We start from the raw sequence: 25,858 nt of genomic DNA, 5'->3' as shown, positions 1-25,858 counted from the left end.
GAATCTCTGCCTACATTTGAAAGACCCTTTGGAATGTGTTAAACATTTCTAGTTGGAAAAAAATAATAAACTCTTAATGTCTTCATCATTTGGAAGGCATAAGAAATTCCCTAAACTCAGACTTTCTGAAAAAATAGCTGTATTCCTTAAATATCCTCTACGTTATGTTAGTGACAGAGTCTCAAAACTGTTACCCAGATGATTTAATTAATGGAAAACTGAACTCCTTAGAACAAAAATATTGTCTTAATTGTTTTGTCAAAGGTAATCTAAAGAAAAATAGGGAGGACGTATGGATAAACATCTGGTATGGTTGAACAAGAAATGTCTCTTTGCTCTTCCACAAGAAAATTAGCTTTTTATTTTCCAAGTTTCTGAATGAGCAGACTGCTTATGAATTGTTCAGAAGAGTCATTCTTTTACCTAATGTTCCTTAAGATTTCTCCAAACCTCTGAACTCTTTGAAAATATCCCAATATGAAAACGCTGTACTCACGATCATTGCACTGGTTTCCAGAATAGGAGGTCATGGAACAGTCGCAGGTGAAGCCTTCCCACTGCTGCATACAGACCCCCTGGTTGGCGCATGAATCCTCCTGGCAGGTGGTACTTGGTCCTAGTAATTCAGAAGAAGAGCAGGAAAGAAGAAAAAATGGAGAGAGAGAAAGGTGTTCAAACTAATCAGATTCAAAGCCATCACCTGAATTTACTCTTCCCAAGCCCCAAAACATTCAAAGACACCACTGCCAAAAATATCAGTTCTATATCATGCAAGAAAAAAGTCACTGTATATTTACAAAAGACGACAAACACACACTTAGCCACAAAGTATCAACAGTGACACACAGAAGGGAGAGGGCTGAACACATTGTTCTCTTTCTGGCAGACTCTGCAAAAGAGCTTCATCTCTACCATTCAACTAGAAAGATACCTCATTCGGAACATGGTCTTTCTCAATGGAGAATGCTAAAGCAGAGAGATGCACTCCCATGATTCTTGTGAATTAAGGCATGAAAGTTCTTTACAGTCTATCCCATGACGCTAGGAAGATGTTAGATTAGAATGAAGAGGAGAAGGAGGAGCATATAGCAGCCAACACACATTGATGTTTTGGGGGTGATAAGCACTGGATGATAAGCACTTTGTCTACATTATCTCACAAAGCTTGTCAGTGACCCTCAAATGTAAGAAATGGTGATTACCTCCATACCACAGACTTAAAAACTAAGCTCACGGAAGTAAAAGAGTTTACCCAAGGTCACATATTTGATCATGAAAAGATCCTGATGTTCAATTTAGGTAAATTAACTCTGAGACTAACTACCTCATAGGTTCTTAAAGCACAGTTTCAGATCAGCTTCACCTAGGAAGTTGTTGGGCTGTGCTTAGTTACTCAGTCGTGTCCGACTCTTTGCAACCCCATGGACTGTTTGGAGGAATGCAAATTATTGGACCCTAGCTCTGACCTACTGAATTAGAAACTCAGCGTGGAGGGAGTGGCAGAAAACTGTGTTTGCACACATTTCTAGGATTTGGGGGTGCAAACCTCTTTAAGAGAAGGGGATGGCAACCCACTCCGGTATTACAGCCTGGAGAATTCTATGGACAGAGAAGGGGGTGGGCTAGAGTCCATGGGGTTGCAAAGAGTTGGACACGACTGAGCAACTAACAATGGCACTTGCTTGCTAGGATTTTCCGATGGAGACTCGAGTTTGAGAATCAGCACACTGCATCACACTGCTGCTACAGGTTAACAGAAGAAAGTATACAGACTGTGTGTATCATCGCAGGGTGTATCTGAGGTATAGAAATAAAATATTAGAAATTGTGTTCATTTTCTTTAAGTATACTGATCATGAGGACAGTCTCAAAACTTTTTGCAGATACGAGTGAGCAACAGGAAAATTTCGGTAATCTCTGCCTTACAGATTGACATTTCTCTCAGGTCATCCCAGGCCCTCTCTTTAATCATTCTCTCTCTTTCACTTCCATCTTCTGCCCTTACCTTTGGGTTAAAGATGAACCTACTCCTTTGGATTTATCTAAGCTAAGAGGAAGGTGGTTCAGATAGTAAAGAATTGGCCTGCCATGCAGGAGACCAGGGTTTGATTCCTGAGTCAGGAAGATCCCCTGGCGAAGGACATGGCAACCCACTCCAGTATTCTGCCTGGAAAATTCCATGGACAGAGGGGCCTGGTGGGCTACAGTGCGTGGGGTCCCAAAGGGTCAGACACGACAGCGACAAACACTTTCACTCTCTGTCAACGGGAAATACCTTACTATTCAGGATATCCATGAGTTTTCCAGGAAGTCACGACAAGGGAGGTGAGCCCACTGCCTCATCAAATGTATTAGTCAGGATCTGATGCAAAAATTCACTTGACCCAGTAAAAATATATCCACTGCAGTAAATGCATATTCACAATTTCCAGGCACAGAATATTGAAATGTAAACATATCGGGTCCAAGGATGCATGTTCAAAAGAGATGCATGACTACAGAGGGTTTGTCTTCTGGGTGGCAAGACTTTTTGTATTTATCCATGAAGAATGGACGCAGCACAAACCATCACTCCTAACACAAAGCTATTAAGATACGACATAAGAAAGTTCAAGACAATTACTAGCACTGGGGGAGCAGCATGGCTGCTGGGTTTCCGCAGCTCCTAAATGCCATGTGGTTCCCCCATGCGGAGATGAAAGGAGGCTCATGGTCATGTTCTCAGTGGGTCTTCAACTTGAGCATTGTGTAGGACAAGGTTCATTAACAATAGCAAATCAGGACAGCTTCTTTCAAAGGACAAAAGCTTCTGAGAAGTCCACAGGGCTCCCTGACCAAACAGCTCTCACCAGACAATGGGCTAGTAATTCAATTGTGCTCAAGAATCAGAAACACATCGAAGGCTTTCCACTGAAAGACAGCAGACCAGCAAAAACTTTAGGAAAACAATAATCCTTTGCAGGTTCATTGAATCTGAAGACAAAAGTTTTCTCATGCCTTTCTCTTTCCTTTTAGCCAAATTTCAGCCATTTTCCAAGGACCAGCTAAAATGACTTCAGGATAGTGAAAATTCCCCAGTAACTTTAGACAACACTTCTCCCATTTCTTAGTGGCCACAGCACGTATCGTGTACATCACTACTGTTTATATATGACAATATTTAACATTTTATTGCACATGGTGCTGTACTCACACAATCCTCTAACTCTTTCACATTTTTTACTAGTTGTCCCCAAAAGATGGAATGCTACCTAGAGTTAGAAAGCCCATCTTATGCTTTTGGTTATGTCCTTGCTGCACCAAGTGTGGTGCCCAATGCAGAGAATATGTTTCAGTAAATGTGGAACTGATCTGATCCCCGGATTCACCACCGTCTCATACTTCCAAAACTGGAGTGTAGGGGAATGCAGCTCTGCAAAGGGAGAAAACAGTCCTATTTGTCAAAGGTTGGTCAGGAATTCCATACAGGGGGAATTACAGGCCATTTCCAAATTGCACAAGAATGTGCTCCACATTCATTAGGTGAAAGTGAAAGTCGCTCAGTCCTGTCAGACTCTTTGCAACCCCTTGGAATTTGCAACCCCTACAGTCCGTGGAATTCTCCAAGCCAGAATATTGGAGTGGGTACCCTTTCCCTTCTCCATGGGATTTTCCCAACCCAGGAATTGAACCAGGGTCTCCTGCTTTGCAGGTGGATTCTTTACCAGCTGATGCATTAAGGGGTGAGTGCTATTCAGAATCAGATAATCCTCAAAGACTGACTGCATGGTAATCCTCTCAAGAACCAGGGAGGTTTCAGGGTTTTAGCAAGGACCAGAAGGATCCGCAATGATCTGTTCATCCAAGTCTGAGTCCTACTTTCTTTCCAGGGTGAGATCCCAGGGCCCCCGCCTCCTCCTCCAGCCTCATTTCCTACTGTTCACCCACACACACCAAGCTCTCCTTGTGATTTCTCAACACACAATGATGCTCAGAGCCTGGGCACCTAGTCACTGGCCCCTGCATCCCCTGGGGGCTTGTGAGAAATGCATGTTTTCAGATCCCACCCAGACCTACTGCCTGGAGGCAGGGCTCAGGAATCAGAGGCAGGACTAGTCCTCTGGGTCATTCTGAGGCTGCTCAGTTTTAGGACCACACAGTACGCCCCACGCCCCCACCCCCAAACCGAACATTTCAAGATCATCCCTGCCTTCAGGCCCTCTGCTGTTGCTCATCCCAGAGACTGAAATGTCCTTCCTACAGAACTTCAGATAACTGACTCATTCCATTCTTTAAGTTGCAGCTCAAAATGGGCTTTCTTCAGACTCTTCCATTTCAGGAAGCCCCCATCAGTATTTCATTTACTTTCCAGCCTGTTTCCCTCTTTATTTAACTCACAATAACAACATGGACAGCAATAAATTATTTATTAAGTTCTTTCCTGTCTATCTCATCCTGGTGGAATATGAGTCCCTTGAAGGCAGACACCTTGCTTGTCTTGCTCACTTTTTATTTCTCTAATTTCTGATAAAGTATTTGGCATTAAATAAGGGCTCAAAAATATTATTGGATGAAAGAAAAAACAAGAGAATGAAAAAATAAAGGGTTAAAATTCTTTCGTGACTTAAAGAAAACCTGTGGTTTTCCTAACTAATAATTTATCCACAGAACTTACCAATAACAACACATATAAGCAATTTTCTATTTGGAACCAAATGTTTTGGGGGTAGTGGTGGTGGCATTTAATTGACCACATTTCCTCCTCTAATTTAACTATTAGACTCATTCAATCTCACCAGATCTTGGGACAGACTCAGGTTGCCAGTGCCCAGGAAAAGTATGCGGTAACTGTCCTGAATGAGTGTGAGTTGAGACTAGACTGTAAAATACTTTCTGAAGAGCACTATAAGCTCCTTTCCTTATTTCAAACTCGTTATGTACATCCTTTCCTGAACAGACTATATCTTATATGCGTTTCTGTTTTCCATATCCTCACAGTGTCTTCTAAATTGACAGAGAGAGAGAGAAGAAAGAAAGACAGAAGGAAAGAAAGAAAGAAACATTGGAGAAATGGATACAAATGCTCTGGAAAAAAGGAAAAGAAAACACTTTAACAATGCTCTCAATTGCACCCCCACTGAAATACTTCAATCTTATGCAAATCAAAGGATATAGCAATAACAAAGTAGAGCAATTACCCAGCACTTACCAGGTGCCAGACAATCTACATAGCATGGTTCACATATTTAGTCTTTGTAAACACATGATAAAGCAATTATAAGTATTAAAGAACCAGAAAAAGAAAAAAAAAGGAATGATCTTCTCATGGAAGATACCCAGAACTTCAAAAATAAAAGAATTTTTTGACCACTGATCAAATTGGAAGGCAAGGATTTCAGAAAGTGAATTAAGTCACAGATCAGTTAAGTGTGTTTTGCTTTGTTTTTTGCTAGGTCCCACAGGGAATGAGTAGCAGGATGAGGTCCCAAATGTAGGTGTGCTAACACCACAACTGACCTCTATGGACATGAATAAACTTGTGGGTGGGTGTGAGTGTGAGTGTGTGTGTGTGCGTGTGTGTTGCTATTAGATTAACAAGAGTAACTTAAGGTACTTCTAACCTACAATCAGAGAAGATAACTTTGTAAGAATGTGGCTGTTTTAACAAAGAAAATTTTCAAATCCTATTTCAATTCAAAATCCAGTTAAAAATAAACAGGACAATGTAGCTTTGTCTAATTATATGGATAAACATCTGTATCAAATGCATATATTAATATACTAGATCTCTGAAAGACAATAATCCTATCTGAAGCATTCTTCCAAATAAACCTAAAATTTCAGATACAGTAGGATAATATAAACTTTTGGAATTACATATTTAGAAAGTTTTTCAATTATTAACAATAACTTCAAATTGCGCTAAGGCTGCAGGGAACCCCTGCATAGGGATGGCGCATTTAATATGTAATCAATGCTCACTAAAATAGTCACATATTCTTTTGAGAAAAGATAGTGACTTTTCTTTGTGTAGTAGGGAAACTGACAAGGTAACAGAGATATGGATGAAAAGACCAAACAAGTTGTCAATGACGTTGGTAGGTACTTTGGTTTTCATTCCCATCTCTGTTTTTAGTTTACGGAGAAGCACTACATTATGTCTTTGTTCTTTATTTTTTTCAGGTGATAACTCTGATGGCTACAGCAAATTTCTCAACATTCTGCTTGAATCTGGGATTTTCTTTTTAAGAACTGTCCCAGACAGTCATTTCATGCCTGTTATTGCTAAAATCTAGCTCTGCTGGAAATGCAAACTGCCTCAGTCAACTCCTCTTCACGGTCCAGAAAATCAAAACTTGACAGACTGCCTTTTATTACTTGCAGGTCCTTGAGACAGAAGTGCTGTTGGAAGCACAGGACACTTGTATCGGAGTGAATTTCTGTTATTGCCAAGGAGGACTTAACCAAATCTATGCCTCAAACCTTCCAATTTAAAAATGGGTAAATGACCAGCACTAGCTGGTCCTGGCCATAATGGAAAGGTGGGCTTGGGGATGATACATCTGGTCTGATTCCCAATATCCATTTATTCTAAAGGGCTAAGGCTGGTAGCCCACTAGTGGGCACCTGGAGCAGTTAGTTTAACAAGATTCATCATCTTTAATCACACAGCTTAAGGCGTCTGCATAGTGGGATTATAACCTCGATGTGAAGCATCCCAAGAGTAAAACACTGCCAATCAAAGGATTTGCTGGCCCATATAGAGCACAGCTGCCGTGGGAAGGAACCACAGTGAGCGGCCATGGGCTGCCTACAATGATATCGTCCACCTTCCGTTTTATTTCCTACTTCTGTAAGTTCATAAACCTTTCCATTTTACAGTTTTTAATTTACATTGCTTCACAGAGGAAGGCTGACCAAGCAGTAATTGGGTGGGAAGAAAAACAAAAAGAAAGAACAAAGAAAAGGAAGATGAAGACATGAGGATTTAACAATGCCAGGAATCAAAGGCCACTGGAGATACAGAATTCATGAGGGCATCTTGTTCCAACCAATTGCATACTTGTGCATATGTGTGTATGCGTATGTATGAAAGACTCTTACCAGCTTCCTGAGCAATCTACAGCCTCTACTGCTAAATAAAAGAACTAAAAGTGTCAAGGCTTCATGAGAAGTATTCTTGAGATTCAGTTCAGTTCAGTCCAAAAGTAATGTCCAAATCTTTGCAACCCTGTAGACTGCAGCAAGCCATGGCTTTCCTGTCCATCACCAAATTCCGAAGCTTGCTCAAACTCATATCCACCAAGTTGGTGAAGCCATCCAACCATCTGATCCTCTGTTTTCCCCTTCTCCTCCTGCCTTCAATCCTTCCCAGCAACAGGGTCTTTTCAAATGAGTCAGCTCTTCACATCAGCTAGCCAAAGTATTGGAGCTTCAGCTTCAGCATCAGTCCTTCCAATGAATATTCAGGACTGATCTCCTTTAGGATGGACTGGTTTGATCTTCTTAGAGTCCAAGGGACTAAGAGTCTTCTCCAGCACCACAGTTCAAAAGCATCAGTTCATTGGCACTCACCTTTCTCTATGGTCAAACTCTCAAATCCATACATAACTAATGGAAAAATCATACCTTTAACTAGACAGACCTTAGTCGGCAAAGTAATGTCTCTGCTTTTTAATATGCTGTCTAGATTGGTCATAGCTTTTCTTTCAAGGAGCAAACGTCTTTTCATTTCATGGCTGCGGTCACTGTCTACAGCGATTTTCGCGTCCAAGAAAATAAAGTCTGTCACTGTTTCCACTGCTTCCCAATCTATTTGCCACAAAGTGATGGGACCAGATGACATAACCTTTGTTTTCCGAATGTTGAGTTTTAAGCTAACTTTTTCACTCTCCTCTTCAACTTTAATCAAGAGGCTCTGTAGTTCCTTTTCACTTTCTGCCATGAGTGGTGTCATCTGCATATCTGAGGTTATTGATATTTCACCCGGCAATCTTCATTCCAGATCGTGCTTCATCCAGCCTGGCATTTCGCATGGTGTACTTTGCATATAAGTTAAATAAGCAAGATGACAATATGCAGCCTTGACATACTCCTTTCCCCTCTGGAACTGGCCAGTTGTTCCATGGCTGGTTCTAATTGTTGCTTCCTGACTTGTATATGGATTTCTCAGGAGGCAGGTAAGGTGGTCTGGTATTCCAATCTCCTTAAGAATTTTCCACAATTTGTTGTGATCCACACACACACTTTAGTGTAGTCAATGAAGCAGAAGTAGATGTTTTTCTGGCATTCTCTTCCTTTTTTCTATGAACCAACAGATGTTGGCAGTTTGATCTCTGGTTCCTCTGCCTTTTCTAAATCCAGCTTGAACATCTAGAATTTTTTGACTCACATACTGTTTCAACAGCCTAGTTTGGAGAATTTTGAACATTACTTTGCTAGCATGTGAAATGAGTGCAATTGTGTGGTAGTCTGAACATTCTTTGGCATTGCCTTTCCTTGGGATTGGGATGAAAACTAAACTCTTCTGGTCCTGTAACCACTCCTGAGTTTTCCAAATTTGCTGGCATATTGAATGCAGCACTTTCACAGCATCATCTTTCAGGATTTGAAATAGCTCAACTGGAATTCCATCACCTCCACTAGCTTTGTTTATAGTGATGCTTCATAAGGCCCACTTGACTTTGAATTCCAGGATGTCTGGCTCTAGATGAGTGATCACACCATCAAGGTTATCTGGGCCATTAAGATTATTTTTTGGTATAGTTCTTCTGTGAATTCTTGTCACCTCTCAATACCTTCTGCTTCTGTTAGGTCCATATCATTTCTGTCCTTTATTGAGCCCATCTTTGCATGAAATGTTCCCTTGGTATCTCTAATTTTCTTGAGGAGATCTCTAGTCTTTCCCATTCTGTTGTTTTCTTCTATTTCTTTGCATGGATCACTTAGGCTTTCTTATCTCTCCTTGCTATTTTTTGGAACTCTGCATTCAGATAGGTATATCTTTCCTTTTCTCCTTTGCCTTTCACTTCTCTTCTTTTCTCAGCTTTTTGTAAGGCCCTATCAGACAACCAATTTGCCTTTTTGCATTTCTTTTTTCTTGGGGATGGTTTTGATCACCACCTTCTGGGCAATAATGAACTTCCATTCATAGTTCATCAGGCACTCTGTCTATCAGATCTAGTCCCTTGAATCTATTTGTCACTTCCACTGTATAATCTTTAGGGATTTGATTTAGATCATACCTGACCTAATGGTTTTCCCTAGTGTTTTTCCCTACTTTCTTCAGTTTAAGTCAGAATTTGGCAATAAGGAGTTCAAGATCTGAGCCAGGTCAACTCCTGGACTTGTTCTTGCTATCTGTATAGAGCTTCTCCATCTTCAGCTGCAAAGAATATAATCAATCTCATTTCGGTATTGACCATCTGGTGCTGTCTATGTGTAGAGTCATCTCTTGTGTTGTTGGAAGAGGGTGATTTTTATGACCAGTGTGTTCTCTTGGCAAAACTCTGGTAGTCTTTGTCCTGCTTTATTTTGTACTCCAAGGCCAAATTTGCCTGTTACTCCAGGTATCTCTTGACTTCCTACTTTTGCATTCCAGTCCCCCTGTGATAACAAGGACATCCTTTTTTGTGTTAGCTCTAGGTCTTATAGGTCATCATAGAGCCAATCAGCTTCCTCTTCTTTGGCATTAGTGGTTGGGACACAGATTGGATTACTGTGATACTGAATGTTTTGCCTTGGAAATAAAGAGATCGTTCTGTCATTTTGAGATTGTACCCAAGTACTGCATTTCAGACTCTTCTGTTGACTATGAGGGCTACTCCATTTCTTCTAAGGGATTCTTGCCCACAGTAGTAGATATAATGGTCATCTGAATTAAATTCACCCATTCTGGTCCATTTAAGTTCACTGATTCCTAAAATGCCAATGTTCACTCTTACCATCTCCTGTTTGACCACTTCCAATTTACTTTGATTCTTGGACCTAACATTCCAGATTCCTATGCAATATTGTTTTTTACAGCACCAGACTTTACTTGCATCACCAGCCACATCCACCACTGGGCATTGTTTTTGCTTTGGCACAGCCTCTTCACTCTTCTGAAGCTATTTCTCTACTCTTCTCCAGTAGCATATTGGGTACCTCACAGTCTGGAGAGTTCATCTTTCAGTGTCCTATCTTTTTGCCTTCTCATACTGTTCATGGGGTTCTCAAGGCAAGAAAACTGAAATGGTTTGCCATTCCCTTTTCCAGTGGACCACATTTTGTCAGAACCCTCCATCATGACGTTAGGGATAAGGTTACCCTGACTGAGCTGCATGTCTGTCTAGGTCCCTGCAGCAAGGATGCTTCTGTAGCTCTCAAAGTACTTCTGTGTTTACAGTGTTGAGTCCTCTTGGCTTTCCCAAAGAGAGTCATTTACAGACAACATACCATTCATCCCTTTTAATTGGCAGCAACCCAGCTCATTTCTATTTAATTCTAAAGTAAGAAAGCTATGATCCTTAAATGTGTCAAGCATCCCTCTTCATAAAGAAACAGCTGAGAGTGAACACTCTGGTTCCCATTTCACAGAAGATTAAGCAAGACCAGAGAAGAGGGTCCTAAATGTTATTATAAAATTTCATTGCAGAAAGACCTAAGAGTAACCGTGTTCACAAGATCTTCTTACATTTTTGTCTTGAAGGCTGGACCTATCCCTTAGCTTATGATCAGAAAGGTCCCATCAAGCATGCTCAGGTGCTCTGGCTCCTTCTCCTTGATCAAGGGTTCAAAACAGTCCACTGGTTAGGACAATGAGTGAAAAACACTAAGGATAAAATCCAGCATTTGGGGGGGTGGGGGACACTGGGACAGTTTCAGTGGCACCCTTGTTCTCCTCAATAACTTCAGCCCTCATCACACACTGAGTATAAATAAGCCAATAAATAAGCCAAGATGGACACGGAAATTGGTGGAAACCAAGATATCCTCATGAGCTCTTTATTTCCAATGGCCTTTGGTTCCCTGCACTGTTAAATACTCAATGACTAGAACTATAAGAAAATGAAAACCCAATCTGTAACATTTCTGTAAGCTGATTTTTAATAGCATAAAATACTTTCTCTATAGCCAATCTCAAAGTATTCATAATACATCTTACATGATATGGATCAGCTGGGGAAATTCCTGAAAATTCCTGTGCTGATGTCAGTTCCAGCACAGTACTTCCCTCGATGGCCAATAAACAACACAGAATAGTTATACTTGGTGAGAAAAGCGATTTACCCACAGGACGTTTCCAGACAATGGAGAGGTCATGGGAATGGGTTGTGTGTAAAGGTGAGAGAATGGTATTGTCATAAAACCAAGAATGCTTGCTCAACCCACCCTATTTTCAGAGGGTGTCTGGGTAATAAAGATCAAATGATTAGATCAGATCACCCCTTTTTTAACAACCATGAACAGGTCCTCAAAAGTCAATGTTGCCTCAGAAAATACAAACTGGGGCCTCATTTTTCTGCCTTTCCTTCTTTTCTCAGCACTGATGGAGCAACTTGTTGGGGTAGTTTTTAAAAGAGAGAGAGAGAGAAGGGATTTCAAATGTCGGCTCAATGACAGAGAAGACTAGTTTAAATTGCTTTAATGAACACTGTACCAGTATCATCTGGAACTTAGTGACCTAGTATTGCCATGAATACCATCTACTATAAATTCAGCTGCATGACCCTCTTGGATACTCTCTGTCATCTCTGTCCTGTTTCTGCTTTGGAAATATGCAAATCTGGATTCACACCCCATAGCATAGTATGGGAAAGGCCATCAGCTTCAAAATCCAGCTTTATGACATACTAGCAATGTGAAATTAAGACAGCTACTTAAATTCTCTGAGCCTCCATTTCCCCATTTGTATAAAGGAGATAGAAATTGTTTCTATGGTGTAAGGTGTTAAATATTTAATGACTAGAACTATAAGAAAAAAAAAAATAAGAAGACCCAATCTGTAACATTTCTGTAAGGTGTAAGGATTCTGTACATGGTGTAAGGATTGAATTAGACAACATATGCAAAGCCTATAAAGCCATCCTTGACCTGGGGATAAAAACATCTACTATGCAAGGTCATTATCATTGTAGAGACACAGTATAGAAACTCCTTAGCACATGCCTGCACAAAGGGGATCCTCAACAAAGGGTATTATCAATTCCATTGAAAAAGAAAATCAAGTTCTCTCTACCCATTTTAGTTGGGTAGATCAATCAGGAGTGCAGAAATGAGACACACTGAGGAAGTAAGTCATAGTTACAGTTCTTTTGTGAAAAACCTCTGTCATGCAATGTTGAGAGACAAGAGACAGAAACCATTGTGGGAAGTTCCATTTAATTCCTATCTCTCTTATTACTGTCCATAATGCAAACCATTTTTGAGGACTTGATTTCTATTAGGTCAAACACTGAATCACATAAAATACAAAAGAGAAAGTAATACAGCTCTTAGCTTTGAAGAAAATGAAGTGAAGAACTATATTCCTCACAGTAAGGAAAGCTGGAGGATTACCCACCAGGAGTATTTGGCTGATGTCAACTCTTACAGAATGACCCGAAGGACTGTTTAGGTTTTCAAGGTATCCAAACCAAAAACATTTATGGACTGACTCAAGACATGCAGCACATGTAACCAAATCTGATCAATCCTTGGCCCCTCCTACCCACCTGTCAATCATCTGAGCAGAGGGATAATTTACATTCCATAAAAGAAGCTATTCATCTCCAGAAACAGAAGTTGCTAAGAGGACAATGTGATGGAAAGTGGAGAGAGGATATTCTGATTAATCATCTAACCCAATAAAGAGCTACTCTTTTATTTCTGGTGATTATGACTCATCTGCCTCACTCCCAACAGACCAAACTTAATACTGCTTTTATAGTTGAGCAGCTTCTTTCTATGGATAAGCTTTTAGGAATCTTTTCCGCTCTAGGAATACCCCTCTTACAAATAAAAAGGAATCAGAAAATTACTCCTGAAAAGTCCATAGACATTGTTATTCTATTCAAAGGACCTTGAAGTTTAAGGGACTGTAATTCTCTGTGAGGCAGCACCTCCCAGGGGTCTCAAGGGAACTCTTACTCCCTCTTAAACTGGGGGGGTGCAAAGTCTGACCTGAACCAGGGCCATCAATCAAGTTCTTCCTTGACACTTTTGTTCACGATGTACAAATGCATCTGCTGTGAAACACAGCGACACTGTGGGGATGGAAAGGAAATACACAGGAGAGAAAGTTCATTTTCTTCCTATTCATCAACGGTTTCATCCCAGAAAGACACATACTTGTCTTCTTAGCCCACATGAATACCAAGTGTCAGTTTGACAGCTCTTCCCTCTGTCTTGGAAGATGCTACTTTCCTCTGAACCACTCTCTGCTTCTACTTCCTGTCCTCCTTATCCATCTTGCACCTGGGTGTCAGAGTGAACTTGAAAAGATGAAAATCTGACCCGAATCTCTGTCCTCCTTAAAGCACCCACAGAGTAAAGACCAATGACTTACACAGAAGGTCTGACGTCAACTGTCTCCATCCTACTGGGCCCATTTCATCCACAGTCACATCCCCACATGCCCATTATTTCAGCCAAATGGAGCTTCTGATAGGTGCTCAAACTGGCCAAGCTCTTTGAGCTTCCACCTCTCATCTACCTAAAACATATCCTCCTTCAGACTCAGTTCCAAGTCTGCCTAGAAAATCTCTCCTGAGTACCCACCATAACCCCAGGCAGCATAGCAGCCCTTCTCCCAGACCACACAGCCAGCTCCATGCTCACTCTAGCGCAGGGGTTTTCACTCGGCAGTGTAGCTATTGGCTGATCTCCTACAGGTCTATTTGTTGTCACTGGAGAAGAATGAATGACATGAATGAATAAACAAACAAATAAACACGTATTGTAAAAAACACCCCAGTAACACAAGGACAAGAGGATTCAAGCTGCTGACTTGTCCAGACTCATGCCACCTCCTAGATCCACCACTGTATTTCCTTCTGACTATGATTTGCCTTCACTTTTTAGACTCATTTTTAGCCTCCTTTCCTTGTCAAATGGTTTCACTGTCCTTCACAATTAGGGTAGTTAGTACCATCTGTGTCCATAGGCTATCGCTGAAAAGGCGAGTATGAGTAATGGCCCATACCCCAGTGTCAGGAAAACAGAAAGGACAGGCATTTGTATCCTAAAAGGTCTTTTGCCATAATATCCAGAAAGAGTAAGATGACTCAAAATAATTACAAATAACAGTCTCCTGCACAAAGAGACTGGTGAGTCATCACAAGAATGGAAGAGAATCTGGTCAATGGAGTAGTAACATAAAAACCACACTGATGACTAGACTGCTTTCACAGATGAGCAAATTAGGACACTCTAAACTATTACGTCCCCATATACATGTCTACACTTTGGTCAACAATTTATTGTACCACATAGACATGAACTATGATTCCTATAAACTCTTTCTCCTTTGAATGGGAACTTTCAGATCATTTTGCTACATATGAAGTCCCCATGTAAATTTCTGGGAATTTATCCCAGAAAATCCACATAGTTCTTACCATGAAAAACCATAAAGTCTAGGGGTAGATGCAGCTGTCTAGTTTTATCTAAAAGTATCTGGTTACAAGAAGCTCTGACAACCTTGAATTGTCTCTTTTCTAGATCAAATCCTGCCCTCTTTTATCTCCTGTTTACTTACAGAGTAACATGGAGTCAGCCCTAGTTAGAAAACTGAATAGAATGTCTAAAAACAGCCTTTCGAATTACTGAAAGGGCCATTCATATATGAAACGGAAAGCTATTGTACAGCTACCTAGGACTTCAAAGTACTAACCCAGTGCATGCTCTTTTCGCCAATTTTATGACATATTAGCATATTGCTGAATCTGCTAAGCTGAGATGAGGAAGAAAGAGTGAGAGTAAAAATGGCTAAGAGAGACTTCTGCTAGTTGATACCCACCCAAGAGAGAGACGCTTGTGCTGGTTACTGACATGACATTTAACAACTCATTGCAAAGAAAATGATCTTTTAGGTGAAAAGTAATTTTTTTTTTTTTTTTTTGCTGCACTGGGTCTTTGCTGCTGTGCATAGGCTTTCTCTAGTTATGGCAAGCTACTATGGCGCATGGGCTTTGTATCGACTTAGCTTTTCTTTTTGTGGAGCACAGGTTATAGGGTGCAGCCTTCAGCAGTTCTGCCCTTTGGGCTCAGTAATTGGCGCTTAGAGGCTCTAGAGCGCTGGCTCAGTAGCTGTGGTACATAGTCTTGGTTGCTCCGCAGCATGTGGGATCTTCCTGGGCCAGGGCTCAAACCCGTGTCTCCTGCACTGGCAGATGAATTCTTAACCACTAGACCACCAGGGAAGCTCCAAAGGTATTATGTTAAAGCTACCTCCAGCTACCTAATTCTAACAATTGGTGCTGATTGTGCATTGACAGAAGTCATCCCAGGCTCAATTCCCCCACCCCCCTTAACTCTCAGCTGAAAGATGGCTAAAATGCTGGGTCTCGTCTGGCTGTTCTGCATCAAAGTTCTGACACGACAGGACAGATGAACCATTACAGACTTCGAAAGGTGCCTCTTTGAATGGTAGGAGAAGCAGTTTCTGCAGTAGATATTCACTGATATTTAACATGCAGGCATTTTCAAGGGGATTCAGGATAAAATCGATACATCGATAGACCTCTTCCTCCCCAAGACTAATTTTTTCCTGTGGAATCACAAAACAGGAAATTAAAGTGCTCCATCAAAATCCCCAATAGGGGACATAAATCTCTAGAATATTTTAATGACATTAATATCTCCCAAATGCCTAAAAGATGTCTTTAAAATGAGTTAAGAGAAAAAGGCATTCTCTTTCATAAGTTCCAAACACTCAAAAGTCCTGCTCTGAGAAATGACCTTCCTGACCCAGAAAAAAATAAATTCAGAACACAAGTGGGCTTCTTTTTTTCCAAGTCCAGTCTTCTGTCTGGAATGAGTAAATTAAAAGGAGCCTACCCGTTCCACGACAACTACTTGGAGAGACACTTCCAGAAATGGATTAATATGTCTGTGGGTCATCACCACATAGGGTGCTGTCAAACCTCTTTTATCGCCCCCAAATGGAAACACATTCCCATCCCCAAGACTCCTCGCCCATGCAGTTCTTTTTCATGCAGCGATCCGGGCTCTCTGCCACTGTCTGTAAAGAACACAGGGTTCAGCCCCCTCCTCACGACCACCGCTGTCCAAGAGATGTGACAGCTTGAAGGCCTCTAGAGAAAAGATCCCAAGGGTGACACAGAACTTCTTTCAGTCCAAAGCGGTAATGGGAACAAGAACCTTCTCTACCTTGCAGGTCAGCTTTGGTCAACGCAACTTTGTTAGCGAAAGAACAGAAGAGGCGAAAACAATAACCAGAGGTTAGTAAGAGGTGGAGTAAACGAGGGGTCACATCACAGAAATGAACACACAATTGGCATAACCAGCATCACTCGGACAGACACTTGAGATGCTCCACAGGTTTCTCCAGAGACAGCACAGACAGGGAATGCACAGACCAGGGGTGGAGCAGGCCTCGGTCATCAAAGCTGGGACAGCAGAGCAGGGGCGGGGGAAACACCGGATGGGACAGAGCATAAGCAGCGGCACAGGAGCCTTCCCCCAACCACACGGCAACCCCAAGGCAGATGGCCCAGGGAAATGATTGCCCATCGGTCAGGATTAACATCAAGAGGCGTAGGACGTGGCCAGGCTGAAAGACACGTATGCACAACCAAACGGAGCCCACACAAATAATTCTGCACATGGAGGAGTTGAGCATGGAAGAGTTGCTGGAGAGCACCCCTGGTAACCTCCTGAAAATGCCACCAAGGAAACTGGCACCAGAACTGGGCACTGCTAGGAAGGTGATCTGAGGACACCCACCATCTCAACTGGCTTAATTTATTAAAAGTGGAGCCAAACCCAAACAGCAGTGGGCAAAACGGCACCCAACCCAATGCCCTTCTTATTTCTTTATGCCAGTCTCCAAATGAAGCACATGCGTTTCTCTCAGATGTTTACCATCTGCAAGTGTGGAATCGAATTTCTAGCCAACACATGCCTTGGCTTCTGCAGCAAAGCTGGCCTCAAGATAGAGATATTTACCAGCCAAGTATTGAATCAGACAATATTAAAAATCCCTAGCACAAACTGAGAGCCTGTAGGTCACAGTTAGATGTTGGCTAAGCTGTCTAGAAATCATGCTCAACTTTTAAATTATGCAGTCCACATATATTAAAAACATAAAATAAAAATCTAATTCAGGATTTGTTTTTATCTCTTATTATAAACAATTGAGAGCCAAAGAGTAGTGGATTGATGAACCTTTAATTTTGGACTCTTTTGTGTTAGATATGATAGGGAAAGTAATACAACTACTACTTAGGGATCTTGAAGGGTCATTACAAATGACTGACAAGAACACACAATATATCCTAGCCTGTATATCCCAGCTATGTAAGAATAAAACACATCCACCATCTTGGCGAGATTCAGGTTTTAGTTCTTTAGTTATGAATCCTTATCCCCTACCTGTTTCCTATTCTAGGCATAGAAATGATACATCAAGAAATGTGTTCTGTTTCCTATGACTCTGCCTAGTTGTCAAAGGGCCTTCTTGAGGGTCCTGTACTATGTACAGAGATTCAGGGTGAGGATGCTTCTTTTTTTGGAGTCTTTCCAAGGTTTTGTGCCCTTCATTTCACTCCCCATCATCTTCCCCAGTGTTCTAAAAAGCTCCTGGGATCTCTTACAAGGTCTTATTCACAATAATGCAAACTTCCGATGACAGTAATTTATGCCTTAACCCACTTTTTGGCCATTTTTCCTGGCCCCTTACGCTAATTATCTCAGTCATCTGTGTACAATAAACAAGGGCTTTCTTCCCTGAGCACTCATCCTCCACTTCCCGCCACCCAGTGGGGCACTGATAATGCCCCACTGGGTTACCATGGGTAACCATCATAATTATCTCCATGGCAATAGAGTGCAGTGTTATTAGGCCCATAGGACTTGCCATAGATGCGGGTGATAGAGCCATCCAGCCACAATATTCAGCTTCGAACAATCACCCACACTCACAGGAAAGTCAGAACCCATCATCATGCTTGTGATTAGTTAAGATGCAAACCGTACCTAGAGCTGGAGGTAGGGACAGGAGCATTTTCTCCAACCAGATGGGCAATTTCTTTTCCCTAATGTTCCCACGACTTCCCCTAAAGCTCTCTGACATGGGGTCTATTCCACCTTTGCACTATATATTTTTATCCACTTTTATAAAGGTTGGCTTAGACTTTCTTTGAATCCAATGCTACAACTTCACCTCCTCATACCCCAACTTTTATACTCTATAGAACCATGCCTCCAGTACAGTAGTGATAGATGCGAATGGCTGTTGAGAACCTGAAAGGCATGTGGTCTGCACTGCATGTGCTGCAAATACAAAACACACATTTGGTTTTGAAGGTTCAATATGAAACGTAAAATGTCTTACTAAAAATGTTAAATTGATTATATGTTGAAAAGATAATATTTTGGATATTCTGGGATAAGTTAAACTGTAAAATTAAACTTTACCTGTTACTTTTAATCTCTTCTAAATGTAGCTACCAGGAAATTTAAAATTACATATGTGATTCACATTATATTTCTATCAGGCAACGTTGCTATGGAGTTAAATGGATGATTTCTGTTAACATCTAAATCTGCAGAATTGATGGCCTGATAAACATATTTAACATTTGAAGGGTGTCTTGTGCTTCTGAACATGCGCTTTTATATTATGATTTGACTTGATATGATTAATCATTCCAGAAAAACTGGAATGCCTGTCATTCCAAAGTCTCCTAAACTAAGATACTCAATTTCCAAATAGGGCATCTATTTCAGGATTTCCCTTAATACCCAAAGGAACTGAGGGCAGGCCAATATGACAAAAACTCTTTAGTGAATTTGTGCATTTTCAGGAGAAGAGAGCAAAGTGGCTAACTTTAAATGGTTGGTGATACCCAACTTCATGTCTGTCCATGCACACACCCTGTATTTGGCCAACAGAATTTAAGAAATATTTCTGGCTAAAAGAAAACTAGAAGGATTATAGGGACAATAAGCCTTATTACTAGGGCAAAATGGTAATAAGAAACTGACTGTTAGGTGAAGGGAAAAGATTTCCATACTACAGATCAGTCTGGGAAGTTGATCAGAAGCTTTTTATTAAAGGGTGCTTTTAGATGGCAAGTGAAGGACTGAAGGTGATGAAAAACAGGAGTGATAAATGAAGCTGAACAGTTAGGAGATGAATGAACAGGTTTGATGTGCTAAATTAATGAGGGATACAAGAAAACACAATATATGGCACAAAAGACCACGTCGCTCAACCAGACAAAAGAAAACACGGGCCCTGGTGACTGGTCAGATCATCCTCTTGGACTCTCAAGTTAGATTTGAGTCACCTTTTCAACCAACACAAGGAGGCTGGGGAAGGCTGAGAATATCTGCTATCCCCTGCTGGTTAAAATGAGATGGATTTTATTGCAAAGAACTGATTGGACTCAAAAGACCTATAAAATTCAGTTAATATCTCAAGAGACAGTGTATTACCTACAGAAATAGGCTGAGCATGGTTTGTTGTGCTGCATGGGTGGGCATGCAATGCTATTGAATGTCTCAGATGAGATAAAATTTGTAAATACTAATCCTACCTCTTACTGAGTATCTACTATGTATGTACCACGGCATTCTACATTTAACTCTGACTGATATATATTACTTTCCAAGACACATTTTATTGTCTCATTCTACAGATGAGGAGACACAGTTCGGAAAGGTTAATTAACGTGCCACAAGCCACAGAGCGGACAGGAACTGCTGCTGCTGCTGCTAAGTCGCTTCAGTCGTGTCCGGACTGTGTGTGACCCCATAGACGGCAGCCCACCGGGCTCCCCGTTCCTGGGATTCTCCAGGCAAGAACACTGGAGTGAGTTGCCATTTCCTTCTCTAATGCATGAAAGTGAAAAGTGAAAGTGAAGTCGCTCAGTCGTGTCTGACTATTCGCGACCCCATGGACTGCAGCCCACCAGGCTCCTCCATCCATGGGATTTTCCAGGCAAGAGTACTGGAGTGGGGTGCCATTGCCTTCTCTGCAGGAACTACTACCTGGACCCAAATCCAGATCTTTACAACATCAAAGCCCATGCTGCTCCACTCCACCACACTGAGAAACTGCCTAAGGATGCCTGACCTCTAAGTACTCAATAACTGTTCCTTCCCTCCCCCCATCAAGGCATTCTGACATCATTTTCCTACCTCCCGCTCAGTCTGCATTAAATATTGCAGCCAATGTTAGCGACATACATTTTATTAACGGTGACACCCATATAGAAGTCCCCGGTTTGTGTCTCCTCATGTACTAAGATATCAAGTAGAAGTCCCTGATACCTTTTCAGCCATGCAGGAAGCAAAGACATGAGTCAGGAGAAGCCTGATGTCAGTGCCAGGAAAGGTCCTCTATGGCAAGGTGACCCTGAGCGGACATGTGCCAACATGCATTCCCGGAGCCTGCGGCACATGTCTTGACATACTCAGCCAGAGACAAGAGGACACCGATGGTGACACAGGGTCAGATGGGGGAGGGGATGGAAGGTAAACCGATGAAGGAGCACTGGCAAAGGCAGCAAAGAGGCTTGCAACAGGGCTGCAGCTTAAAAAGACAGGTGGTACCTTCACAGCCACGTTCGATCTGCCCACTGCGGTGGAGGGCATCGTTGATGAGGTCTGGCAAGCGCCCATTCAAGTCCACTGACGCCAGGCAGCCCTGGAAGCCATCCCGGGAGGCCACGAGCTTTGGGAGGTTGCTGTACATGCCTTGGGCCAGACCTGCCATGTAGAGGTCACCTGGAAAGGAAAATGGGTAGGAAAAGCAAATGGGTAAAGGGAGCCATGTCAACGGAAGCCAAGCCCACTCGCCGTTGCCCAGGTAACAGTAACACAGCTGGTGGAAACAGCATCCACAAAATTATTGACAGGGTTTCCACACTGTATAAAAAAGAAACTTAACATGTCTTAAGTGTCATTCATTTTATACGCATCATCTCACAAATTGTAATCACCATATCCATTCCATGAGGTAGCTATTGTTTCCATTTTATGATGAAGTAAAGATTAACAACATTTTCAACAAAACAACCATTTACTGAGTCCTTTTTATGTGCTTGTTATGGATAATATGCTGAGAATTTTATAGACATTATTTCATCAAAACTCCTAACAGCTCATAAATGTAGTAACAATTACTATCCTCATTTTGAAAAACTAAAGTGTATAGTAGCAGAAAAAGGGCTAAAAAATTTTACCAAAGTCGCACAGGCAGTAAATGATTTAGCTGAGATTCCAAAACCTATATGCCTTCCTCTGCATTATGACCTCTCCATGTTTTGTAATTCATCACTCAGTTCCCACACGCCCAAGGTTTACAGGGAAAACAGCATTTCTAAGGAGTGGTCAAAGGAAAACCTGAATAAACTGCATTCTGGTATAATTCAGTGTAGCTGAAACAGGATATACATGATGTATCAAAACTGCACGGCGCTCCTAAAGTGCAGGTTACTGCTGGGAACAGCCTTTCCACCGAAAGCTCTAAGAAGGATAAACGTCTTTACAAGCTTTACCTTTCAAATCCAGATTTTTGGCACCATTGATAACTTGAGTGACCACCTTAGTGTCCACTTTCAGGCTGTGGGTGTTACTGTTGTCCCGGGTGATGACGACGTTGTGCCACTGGTTGTCATTCAGGGGGCGGTCACTATTGCCTTTGATCACATTGGGGCCATTTCCAAGGTCAAACACGTAGTGTATGTACCTGGGAGACATCACAAGCACCCAATGACTTGAGATTGCCTGGAGCAGTTTAATGCAGTTTAATGGCAACGTGTACATAACTGACACTGGGGGCTTCAAACGCCCCGAGAGAGACTGGCACCATGCAAGAAAAACTAAAGCTTGATTTAAGAATAAAGGATGTGTGCTAAGTCACTTCAGTCGTGCCCGACTCTTTGCGACCCTAAGGACTGTAGCCTGCCAGGCTCCTCTGTCCATGGGCTTCTCCAGGCAAGAATACTGGAGTGGGTTTCCATGCCCTTCTCCAGGGGATCTTAAAGAATAGTCAGATCCTATTCTGTCAGACTGCATTTTAGTTCTAGACTCATTGAATCTATTTATTTAACACTACCAAGTAAAAATCCCAAGTCGCAAAGCACAGCAGTTGGTACACTGCGAAACACTAGGGGGCGAAATTTAAATTCATCGTCATTCATGGATCTGTGTGCTGGGTTTTGGTCTCTTTTTTTTTTTTTGCTTTTGTTTTAACTATATCCCAACACTCAGTAGTAAAATATCTTGGACCAAGAACAGCTTTTTAAAATTTGCATATATGGGATAACGGTAGTACTGAAAATATCTATATTTCACTTCTTCTGTGAATTTGGTAGCACAGATTTTACTGCCCCACAGACTATATCCCTGTTTTGCAAACCTAATTCCTTTTCTCCCGTCAGTTTAAAGGACTACATTTCATAATAAAAAGCTTGAGAGTACTGAGTTAGCAGAGGATCTTTCAATAAACTCATGAATTTCCCTCCTTTCCTGCCTTAATCATTACACAGACATTTTTAATCAATGGGGGTGAGAGCATGTATCAGGAATAGAAAGTAGAATGGACACTCTTTTCATCTCCATAGTTTATGCAGAGCTGGCGCTATGATACCTAGGCGCTGTCGTCCACTTACCCCTTGACTAGCTCAACGGCAATGAAGTCGTTGCCATCACCGCTGTTGAAGAGGATGAAGCCATCAGCAGAGGTGGTCTTGAACTGAAAGAAGAGGTGCATGGAGGTGTAGGCCTGGAGGGTGGCCAGGCTCAGGTAGCTGCTCTTAGTCTTGAAGGTGACAGGGTCGGCGATGATGTTCCTCAGTCCAAAGCGAGCCTTCAGTTCGCAGTAGTCGATGTCTCCATTTTTGCACAAGTCAATGTAGAGCAGCCCGTTGAACATAAGACTCTGCAAGTGGCCAATGAAACTGGAGGGGACCACAGAGATGTAGCGTTTCTCAGTCATGATACCAGTTTCGATGTTGTGGAATTCTAAGCGGGTGTGATCTCCCACCATCGTACCTGTGAAAAAAATCACAAGACGAGATGCAAACAGGAAAACTCACCCTGTTTTGTCATAGCATCCTTACGATAGCGTGCAGATCTAATTTGTTTCTACACAAACATTCAGTTCCAAAAAACAAAATATTCGGTATAGCAGATATCTGACTTGGCTGCAGCGGGCGAGCTGATTACTGGGCCAGTTCGAGTTTTATGCCCTGCACTCCGTGCCCTCCTGCAGCCACACAGAAGGTACCATCTATAAAGGAAGATATGAGATCATGGACAACTCAAGTTAAAGGATGAATTTTCTCATTTGCTCCATTCAGGGAAACAATGGAGTACAAAAACATACTGGAAGAAGAAGAGGTGTTATTTGCCCTAACCCTTGTAAAGATAAAATAAGCAAGCCTTAGTCATTCATTTGGAGAAGGCAATGGCACCCTACTCCAGTACTCTTGCCTGGAAAATCCCATGGATGGAGGAGCCTGGTAGGCTGCAGTCCATGGGGTCGCAAAGAGTCAGACACGACTGAGCGACTTCACTTTCACTTTTCACTTTCATGCACTGGAGAAGGTCACTTCAGAGTCAGACATGACTGAAGTGACTTATCAGCAACAGCAGTCATTCATTACCAAATATTTCTTGGTATCACAAATCGTCACCCAGTGCTTGGGAAAAAGTTTCTATTGTAGAACATATTAATTTTATCTGACTAGCATCTGTTGCTTTTACTGATAATTACATTTAATTTTCCTTTGGGAAGCCACCTTCCCCACTCCACCCTTAAAACACTGGGGCTGGATGAAGGTGACCCCATCACAGCTCCTGAAATAATCAAATTACCCAGTCTGAATCACTCAAGGTATTCTATCTCCCTAGACATAGAGTGTCGGAGAAGGGAATGGTGACCCACTCCAGTACTCTTGCCTGGAAAGTCCCATGGGTGGAGGAGCCTGGTAGGCTGCAGTCCATGGGGTCGCTAAGAGTCGGACACGACTGAAGCGACTTAGCAGCAGCAGCAGCAAACATAGAGTGTGGTCAATGAACTAACAAATTGGTCTTCTAAAGCATGCATCTCAATCACACAGTTCACTGAGCCCACCCTTAGAGTTTATTATTCAAAACTCTGGAGTTTGAAACTTCAAACTCTGAGAATCTGCTTTCCTAACAAGTTTCAAGGTGCTGCTTCTGTGATCAATCTAGGGATTACACTTAGAACATTGAATTAGCAGTAACCCAATTTATCCCCATGTTTTTGCTGGAACACTTAGGAAAGAGAGATTCTTGGCAAACAAGGCTTGCTGAAGGGAAAAGAAGAAAACTCAGGGCTGCTGGAGGCCATGATAACTGGGGGGGAGAGGGCCTCCCTGGTAAGAGAGCCGACCCAGACGATACCACGAAATGGAGAGAGATGGTTTCTGCAGGGTGATGTCTTTTTAAGACCTGTATCTAGTCAACCAAACCTGGGCTTTTAAAAGCTATATGGCCATAGATTGCCCTTTATGCTTAAAAACATTTGAGTTGGGTGTCTTACATGTGCAACTAAAGAATCTCCAGCTGATACAAATAATCTATTAGCCCTCCCATTACCTGGTTTACCCAGAAATAGTGAGTGGCTGGGGCAAGGGTAATAAGGAGGGCTTGAAATAAATACAAAGAGACAGCACATTTTAGTAAGAAAATCAAGGAAAACAGCATTAATGTGGTCAAACTAGAAGGTGGCTCTCTCAACATTTTTTTAGGTAAATCATATTAAAATTTAACAAACCAAGTTGTAATACCCCAGAGGCAGAAGAAAGGGAAAGGACATTTCCTCTTCCTTCTTTCTCCTTTTATGACCTTCCACTTTGAAGAAATTTCATTAGCAAGACATACTAGTATCTCTATTCCCTTTCTTTATAGCTTTCCAGAGGAAAAAGAGTGACAAAATCTGAAATATAAGGACAGTCTGCAGAGAGAAACCATATGTCCATAGCTCAGCCCCTGGCATGTGCTTTATGGGAACACGCTGCCTTGGGAAACATTGGTTCATGCCACTCACTCATCCGCTGTGCATTTGTTAGAGGAGACTTGCTTCAGTGGAGATTCCTACTCCAGTGCTGAATCAGCGTTCCAGAGGGCAATTCTAGTCCTGAAATCCAGTACCTGTAAACCACTTATTTCAACATCAGTGCTATCACTAATAAAAATGATAGTTCATTTCCAGCAGACTAGCATTTGTTTTTCTCAATTGGTGTAGAACTCAGATGGCAAAAATAAAAGCAGGGGAGGGGATCATATTTTCTTGGGTCCTTAAACTTCAGTATCTGAGATCTTCAACCAGATCACACCTGTGGATGCTCAATATTAATTTCATCTCTTTGGGAGCATTCTCAGACCTAGTTGAAAGAATTGTTCATAAGCGCAAAAATCAAATTTACATTTTATGAGCTCCTGTGTGGTGTTTTGACTAGTGACAAATTGTTCTCTTCATATAAGCAAAAATAAAATGATGATGATGGTTAACTTAAATATAAAATTGTAATAGGACAAAAATCAAAATGCAACATAAACCTGCTAACAACCGAATAACTAGAAGAAGGAATTAATTACTGGATAAAATGTTTTAGTATTCAAAACTGGACTGGTCATGAAAATGCAGCTAGCATAGCCTAAATTCACATGATATAAAACTATGAAGTGATAAATA

The 25,858-nt window shown here is 41.6% G+C and overlaps 1 protein-coding gene across 1 annotated transcript in view; it reads right to left on the bottom strand.

The window, feature by feature from the left end:
- Nucleotides 1-419: 419 nt before the first annotated feature.
- The window catches only part of LOC138444253 (neurexin-3), an 819,713-nt gene continuing 794,274 nt past the window's right edge, over nucleotides 420-25,858 (bottom strand). Inside the window, exons 14-18 of the mRNA XM_069597533.1 lie at nucleotides 22,806-23,187; nucleotides 21,690-21,880; nucleotides 20,743-20,916; nucleotides 16,333-16,359; nucleotides 420-616 (exon numbers count right to left, since the gene is read on the bottom strand). Coding sequence (XP_069453634.1) covers nucleotides 420-616; nucleotides 16,333-16,359; nucleotides 20,743-20,916; nucleotides 21,690-21,880; nucleotides 22,806-23,187 — 971 coding nt within the window. The remainder of the gene's footprint in view (nucleotides 617-16,332; nucleotides 16,360-20,742; nucleotides 20,917-21,689; nucleotides 21,881-22,805; nucleotides 23,188-25,858) is intronic.

Source organism: Ovis canadensis, chromosome 7 (genome assembly GCF_042477335.2).
Source record: "Ovis canadensis isolate MfBH-ARS-UI-01 breed Bighorn chromosome 7, ARS-UI_OviCan_v2, whole genome shotgun sequence".
NCBI classification, from domain to species: Eukaryota; Metazoa; Chordata; class Mammalia; order Artiodactyla; family Bovidae; genus Ovis; species Ovis canadensis.
The sequence above is the reverse complement of the archived record's forward strand: the minus strand, read 5'-3'. Positions and strand labels throughout refer to the sequence as shown.